This window comes from Nyctibius grandis, chromosome 26 (assembly GCF_013368605.1).
Source record: "Nyctibius grandis isolate bNycGra1 chromosome 26, bNycGra1.pri, whole genome shotgun sequence".
NCBI classification, from domain to species: Eukaryota; Metazoa; Chordata; class Aves; order Nyctibiiformes; family Nyctibiidae; genus Nyctibius; species Nyctibius grandis.
This window is the reverse complement of record NC_090683.1, coordinates 445,256-453,078: the sequence shown is the minus strand read 5'-3', so window position 1 is coordinate 453,078 and position 7,823 is coordinate 445,256. Positions and strand designations below refer to the sequence as shown.

At 53.4% G+C, this 7,823-nt stretch overlaps 1 protein-coding gene across 3 annotated transcripts; it reads left to right on the top strand.

Moving 5' to 3' along the window:
- Nucleotides 1-2,502: 2,502 nt before the first annotated feature.
- Nucleotides 2,503-7,433, top strand: SDR39U1 (short chain dehydrogenase/reductase family 39U member 1). 3 transcript variants are annotated; one of them, XR_011049769.1, is made up of 7 exons: nucleotides 2,503-2,568; nucleotides 3,042-3,148; nucleotides 3,538-3,632; nucleotides 4,176-4,297; nucleotides 4,986-5,129; nucleotides 5,340-6,940; nucleotides 7,068-7,433. XR_011049769.1 is itself a non-coding variant. In XM_068418630.1 (6 exons), exons 1-6 carry the CDS (start codon nucleotides 2,553-2,555, stop codon nucleotides 5,753-5,755), a joined length of 900 nt encoding a protein of 299 aa, XP_068274731.1. In that variant the 5' UTR covers nucleotides 2,503-2,552; the 3' UTR covers nucleotides 5,756-7,433. The 3 variants fall into 3 exon arrangements, 2 of the variants coding, with proteins under 2 accessions (XP_068274731.1, XP_068274732.1); XM_068418630.1 differs by having other exon boundaries at nucleotides 5,340-7,433; XM_068418631.1 differs by lacking the exon at nucleotides 3,538-3,632 and adding an exon at nucleotides 3,455-3,537 and having other exon boundaries at nucleotides 5,340-7,433.
- Nucleotides 7,434-7,823: the final 390 nt, after the last annotated feature.

Below are 7,823 nucleotides of genomic sequence, written 5' to 3'. Positions count from 1 at the left end.
AGACTTTGTGTTACTGACAACGTGATACCTAATGTGACCACTGCTCCAGAATGTAAGAAACTCAAAACTTGGACCAGACCTTTGCAAGGGTATTGGAAATATATGGGAAAGGTAGATTGGTGCTTTAACTGGGGCATGAAGCCCATTCATAACATTAGCAGACCTAATTGGAAATGCCCCAATGTCTAAAATCATAGTAAAATATCGATCCTAAATTCTACTTTGATGATGATGGAACATTGTAAGAAACAAAATTTTTCAAATGGAAATTGTAGACAAGAAATTCTGTCCCCAGGTTACATGACATGGGTCATGTTGAATGGACATTGGACTACCTGACTGTGGCTTAGTACAATAATGAGACAAGTGACTTTAGGATTATTGACACTATGTCCTACATGGAAAGAAAGTCTAATCAAAGCCCAATACTGGGGATGAATTAAAAGAGATACTGAAACAGAAAAAGACCCTGATACTTGGGCAGGGCCTTCCACAGCAGTACAACTTGAATGAGGATTTCAGTTTTCTATTACCAGGGCTAATGGTTCTAGAAAACCGAATATTAATAGAAAATTTGACTTGGCAAGTAGAAACTTTGTCAAGAGCCACTCAAAAGTTATTCCAAATTGTTAATAAACAGGTCCAAGCCAATACTAAAATGACTTTGCAAAATAGACTGGCCCTAAACTTGCTATTAGTCAAAGAATAAGGAGTGTATGGACATCTTAAGTTAGACAAAGAACATTGCTGTATCCACATCTCAAACATCAGTGATAACCTGCAAGAGCAATTAGGCAAAATGAGGAAAGTAGCAGAAGGCAGCAGGGTGATCAGGGATGCAGCAGAAAACAACTGGCTCAACAAAATCCTTCAAGAATTAGGTGGATTGTCTCTAAAAGGATGGTTAGCCACATTGTTAGAGGGCATAGTTTACGTAGTCATAATTATAGTTATTACAGGGATCTGCGTAGGTTGTGTTAAGAGAATCATTGAGAAAAATATATGGAAGTAGTGAGATAATAAACCTAACTACTTCCAAAGGGAGGAATTGATACCAGATGGTTTAGTAAAAATAAGCGTCAAAGTAGGCCCTGAAAGGCCTAATTTGTGTAACCATTAAACAGAACCAATTTTCCTTTCAGCTAAAATAACTGCACTTTCTGAAGCCAACTGCATGTTTTGCAGACAATGTCTGCTTCTAGGACTGATAACGCTCGAAGTTACGGTTGTCACTGAGGTACAGGTGGGGATGGTATGCAGAAAGGCTCTTGCTTGTGCTTATTCCTAGATAATCCAAGGTCTCTGCTAAATTCCTCACTAATTATGAAGAAGGGCCAGAGATAAACAAGACTGTGAACAACATCTTTGTAGTGTCTTAACTGACTTGATTCACAGCTCTGGCGCCAAAAGTAGAAATAAATCCTGTAGGAACCAGAACAGGATCTTCTCCTTGGAGCCACCTGCACGTGTCAACAGAAAGGCACCAGCGACGCTCGTGCAGAAGCGGGGTTATACAGCGGACAGCATAACTATGGGGGGGTTACAACCACCAGAGACCACCAGAGACCCCTTCCCCAATTTAGTATGTATGCGCAAAGACATTACATAATGTATTAGCATATGCATAAGGGTTTTTGGAACAGGAGGGCTTTTCTTGGGAATTGTATGAATATTCATTTTTCTATAGTGTATATAATGAGTGTGCTTTTGTGCCTCAGTGGACATGTTAGGTGGAGTGATTCCCCCTGTCCCTTGGCCAAATAAAGTAATTCCTGCTTGTTAATGCTAAAACCCAGTGGTAAGGAGTTTTATCCCTGATTTCGGTGACATTCCTGTAATTTTCTGCACTGCTGTCACTGAGTCATTGAAATTCTTCATTTTGCTTTGTGGAAGAATAATTCAGGATCAAACTACGCTTCCTTAAGGTGTTGGGGAAGAGGCACTTAGGGCTTCCCCTGCCTGACGCAGACCCAGCTTCACTGCATTTCCCACACTGTGTTTTGTCACACCCCACTGTGCTCCGTTCTTCAGGGCAGTGAGTTTTGGGAGGTGCAGTTCTCTGGTGCTGCTCCATAGGAGACTTCCAGCTCCTGCCTGCACAGGTGCTGCTGGGAAACTGGTTGTGATACTCTGGGATTTGAACCACCTAGAAATAAACCGACAGGCCATTAAGAAAAACCTCCGGATCTTACACCTGCCATTTCTGAGGCCTAACAAACTATTCCGTGTATTTAATCATGAGAGGAATTAAACAAACTCTCGTTATTGGAACGACCTCCTGACAAACTGACAAAGGTCAGAAACACGTTTGGAGGCTTCCCGCTGCGGTGCAATGGGACGGTTCGACCACAAGAGCTTTTTCTAAGAGAAAACAAGTTTTCTGCACGTTAAAATTCCCTGAAATGTCCCGTGCCGATGACTTCCTGGGGAAAAATAGAGAAAAAACCAATGCTCTGGGGCGCGCTGGCTCTTTAAGGCCCCCCCTCACTGGGGGGGGGGACGACAGTGGGAGGCGCACGCGCACTCGGTGCCCCCGGCGCGCGCGGCCCGCGATGCGGGTGCTGGTGGGTGCGTGCGGGGCCCGGCAGGGCGGGGGGGGGTCGGTGCGCGGAGGCCGCCCGGGAGAGGGGGGGGGGGGGTCGGTGCGCGGAGGCCGCCCGGGAGAGGGGGGGGGGGGTCGGTGCGCGGAGGCCGCCCGGGAGAGGGGGGGGGGGGTCGGTGCGCGGAGGCCGCCCGGGAGAGGGGGGGGGCTGGTCCTGAGCGGGGGCCCCGGGGCGCCGCGGGGCGCTGGGTGCGGGGTCTGTGCTGGGGACGGGGCTGGGGGGGGCTTGGAGCGGAGGTGTGCGGGCAGCGGTGGGAGCCAGCCCCGCGCTGCCCCCGGTGCGGGGCGGGCGGCAGCGGCGAGCGGAGGCCCCCGGGGCTGGGGCGCTGGGCGGGGGGGCCTCGGCCCGGAGCGACGGCCCCGGGCAGCGGGGCACGGTCCCGCCGCGCCGGCCTTGGGGGCCGGGGGAGCGAGTCTGTCCCGTCTGGTCTCTCTGCAGGTGGCGGGACGGGCTTCGTGGGCAGAGCCCTGAGCCAGCTGCTGCGGAGCCGCGGGCATGAGGTGACCCCCGTGTCCCGACGCGGGGGCCAGGGTCGGATCAGCTGGGTACGAGACAGGAGCGGTCATGGGAGGGGGGACATGTCAGGGCTGAGGGACGAGCCTGCGGGCCCTGGGCTGCCGAGGCACGCAGGGAGTGTGCCGTGGGGCGTGTGGGTGCTCCGTGGGTCGCAGCCATTGGGGTGGGTGCTGCTGTAGCTCCAGGGAGCAAAACCTTCTCCGTTCCGGCTTGTGCTGCAGGCAAGGTCAGGGAGGAGCTGGCTGGAGCTCTTGGGAGCCTGCCCTGCGTGGCTGTGGGGAAGGCTTGAGCAGAGGGGAGGCTGGATGTGAGATGTCTCTGTCACCCCTGCCTAGGAAGAGCTGTCCCGCTCCGGACTGCCCCTATGCGACGCCGTGGTGAACTTGTCTGGTGAAAATGTCCTCAACCCTTTCCGCAGGTAACTTGGTCTCCTGTAGTGCTGCTGGGACAAGGTGAAGGCAAGACAGCCCAGTGTTGTCAGAGAACGTGGAAGGGGCCTGGGGACAAAACAAGGTGTGCAGGAAGCACTTGGGTTACCTTACTGTTGACATCTGGGTCCTCAGCTATCCCAAAACATTTCTGTGGGCCTGTTAAATTCTGGGAGACCTTTGGCAGACAGGTTCCCTTCCAGACTGACAGTTGGAAGCCAGGCAAAGTAGTTCCACGTTTCCAGAATGACACTGTATGCCTGCATTTAGATAATGCAAAATCAGAACCAAAGTTTGACTTCTACGGGGATGTTTTTGGAAATGCCTCCGCCGAGCGCTTGGGAAGAGTTCACTGCACCCAGCGTTGGTGTCCAGCTCCTCTGCTACCTTTGTCCTAAGGCAGTCCAAAACCCGCAGCCTTTTGTGGGTCATGGAGAGCCACCATCTCCCAAAGTCTCCATGCGTTTAGGTAGTAAGATCCCGTGCCCTCCCCCTGCTCTGGGGTTGGGGGGACTTCACGTGACCTCTCCTGCGCTTGTGAGCGGGTGTCTGCTGGGGCCCCCGTTGGTGCTGTTGTTTCCTGGGATGTCCTTGTGGGGAGTATAATCAGTGGCTCTGTCTTTCCCAGATGGAATGATGCCTTCTGCAGGGAAGTCATCCGCAGCCGGATCGAGACCACCAAGACCTTGGTCAAAGCCATTGCTGATGCTGAACAGCCACCCCGTGCTTGGGTCCTCGTCACCGGCGTAGGTATTGGTTGGGCCCGGCCAAGGCATGACCCGTGCTGACTTGGAGAGGTTATATCTCCAGCGAGAAACACACTTCTGGTGGGACACGTGTCTTGCCTTGAACTGCCAGCTTTATTGCCATTGATGTCACTGTGTTCAGGCAAGCCTCGATCAGCTTTTTGGTGCTGCTGGAGAGGAATTTGGGTCAGTGCGCTTTCTCTTGGTGTCATTAGGACAGGACCTTTTCTCCATTTTTGTGTGAAAGCCTTTAGGCATCCCATAGAACCAGTTTGTCTCAGCAGGGCCTGGCTGAATCCCCCTGCATATCTCCAGCTTGGCATTTCTGCTTGTTACAGTCTTTAAAGCTGCCACAGTTCAGCACCCGTGATGCCCAATTTTAGAGCAAGAGCCTTTCTGTGCAGCCAGCTCAGTGTGTTCCTTGCTGGTGTGTTTGGTTCTTGGGGCTGCCAGCTCACTCTGAGGATTAGTGCATCCCGCTGAACTTGCAGAGCGCGTTGGTAGTGCAAAAACTTGTTGGCATTGCCATCAGAGAGCCCTTGTGCTGTTCGTGTGAGGGTGTTCCCGAGGGAGTGAGCGAGTTCTGGGCTCCTGGAGGCAGGGAAGAGGGTCCATTTTTTGGGGGGGGCTTGGGGGGAGGTGGCTGGTGTCATGGTTCAGCCCTGACCCCCTTTCTGCTGTTATGCCCACAGGCTATTACCGCCCCAGCCCCACAGCTGAGTATACTGAGGACAGTCCTGGGGGGGATTTTGACTTCTTCTCACGCCTGGTGAGCTCCTGGGAGGCTGCAGCTCTGATCCCTGGGAGTCCAGCTCGTGGTGTTGTGGTGAGATCTGGTGAGATGGGGCATCATGCCTGTTCAGGGTGGCTCTTTGGTGCTGGGGCAAGAGGGAGAAGGACATCAGGCCTTGTGCCTCTCTCTCCTTGTTGGGGTGCTGTTCCAGTCCAGCCCTCTAAGGATTGTCTCCTGGTTGTAGGTGTGGGGGTGAAGGGGGCTTTTGTCCTTTGCGGGGGGTGGTCCTGGTCTCACTCTGTTCTCCCCACAGGGGTAGTGCTGGGCCGCGGTGGTGGTGCAATCTCTCAGATGCTCTGGCCTTTCCGTCTGGGACTAGGAGGCCCCTTGGGCTCTGGGCTCCAGCCCTTCCCATGGATCCACGTTCGGGACCTGGCTGGGATCGTGTGTCATGCCCTGGAGAGCGAGTCCCTGCACGGCGTCCTCAACGGTGTCTCCCCATCCTCCCCTGCCACCTCCAATGGCACCTTTGCTCAGGAGCTTGCTGCAGCCCTGGGGCGCCCAGCCCTGCTGCCGGTGCCTGCGTGGGCTCTGCGGGCTGTCTTTGGGGCCGAGCGGGCTGTCATGCTGCTGGAGGGCCAGAGGGTAGTGCCAAAACGCACCCTGGAGAGCGGCTACCATTTCATCTTCCCTGACCTGTCTGGAGCTCTGAAGGACATTGTGGCTTGAGGACCCCTCGGCTGGGCCCTGGTTTTGTGAGCTCCCTGGCTCGCGTGCCTTCCCCTGGGTGCAAGAGGGTAGTCTTGCCCCTTCTTGACACTTCCCCATCCGCATACAGAGGGTGAGCAATCTTTTCACCTTCTGTCTCCCGTTGTGCATCCCAGTTTAGGAGTCATCCCTTTTTACCTGCTTTTGGGGACGTGCCCCTCTACGGGTTGTGGCTGCTGAATCTGCCATCTTCCCTTTCCCACAGCATGCATGTGAACTGCTCGCAGAGCGGCTGGGGGGTATAATGTCTCCTTCCCTGAGAGACAGGGTGGCAGCAGGAAAGGGTGTTTAGGTGTCGCAATTCTCCTCCAAGTTACTGGAAGTCCCTCCTCCTGTTTTTCCCCATGTCTTCTGTGGTCACATACAGACTTAGTTATGCTCTTCTGCTTTGCCTTTCTCAGTCTCCTAGGGAATGGAGCTGTGGTTGTGGGAGGAGATCCATCCTGAGGTATGAAAAAGGGTGCTGGATATGGGTGGCTTGGAGACTTTGCCATCTCCTGTCTTGTGCTGGCTTTGTGCTGGTACCAGGTTGCTGTGTCAGAACCTCCAGCTGAGCCCAGGCCCAAGAGTCACACCCCTCCAGGGCTGCAGACCCCTGATGCTGTGGCAGGGCTTAAGGAGAACACTGCTTTGCCAGCTGTAGGGACAAGGGTGGTGGTGGGACTGTTCACAGAATCACAGAATCAATCAGGTTGGAAGAGACCTCTGGGATCATCGAGGCACCACCATGTCAACTAGACCATGGCACTAAGTGCCATGTCCAGTCTTTTCTTACACATCCAGAGATGGTGACTCCACAACCTCCCTGGGCAGCCCATTCCAATGTCTAATAACCCTTTCTGTAAAGAAATTCTTCCTAATGTTCAACCTGAACCTCCCCTGGCGAAGCCTGAGGCTGTGTCCTCTTGTCCTGTCGCTAGTTGCCCGGGAGAAGAGGCCGACTCCCACTTCACTACAACCTCCCTTCAGGTAGTTGTAGACTGCAATAAGGTCACCTCTGAGCCGCCTCTTCTCCCGGCTAAACACCCCCTGTTCCCTCAGCCGTTCCTCATAGGTCAGACCCTCCAGACCCTTCACCAGTTTGGTTGCTCTCCTCTGGACTCACTCCAACACCTGTTATCCCCTCGACTGCTCTTGAGGCCTTGGGTAAGTGTCAGCTACATCTGAGATTGTGCTGGGGAGAAACTGGGTGGTTCATCTCTGTGTGAGATGAACAAAGGGAGCTAAAGGGAGCACTTCAGCTGTTGCCTTCACTGTAGTTCTCTGATCCCAGACAGGGCGGTGGTCCCTTATTCGTCCCATGAGGTGGCACTTGTGTTCAAGGGGTTCCCACTGATCGGGCAGTGAGAATATCCAGGCTGCCTTGGCAAGCAGTACCTCTTCCCTTGTGGAAAACACTGCAATTTCATCATCTCGTACTGTAAGGAAATGTATCCACGTGCTTCCTGTAACCCATTTTCACATGCCAAAGTGGGTTGCGGGATGTGAAATCTGCAGAGCAGCTAAGTTCATTATAGCACTGTGTCTGGAGAAATTTTCCTAGTGTGATGTAATTTGGGTCTAGAAAACTCTATTAAAAAGCACCTCAGGTAGTTAAAAAGACCTGCTCCATTCCTGAAATAAAGCATCCAGAACAAGAGCTGTCCACGTATTTCTGGTTTATGCCAGGTTAATGTAGTCACAGTAGCTGAAGGGTCAGTCTTGGTGGGCTCTGGACTCCCCACTCACCTGCCTCTTTGCTCAGTCCACTCTGGAGACAGAATGGCAATCTGCTGAGTTTCCAGGCAGGAAAATTGGAGTGGGACTGTGCAGCTGGATCTGGAGATAGTCCTTGCAGTCAGCATGAGCACAGGCAGGTGAGCTGGGACTTTGGGAATGGCTGTGAAAGCAACATCACCTGGGCTACCCTCTGTGATAAGTGTGGCTTGCTTGGATTGTGTCTGTGCTGGCTGTAACTTAGGCGCAGATTCCTTCCTCTTCCCTGTGCCTCAGTTTCCTGTCCTTGAGCATGGGCTGACCTGCTCTGAGT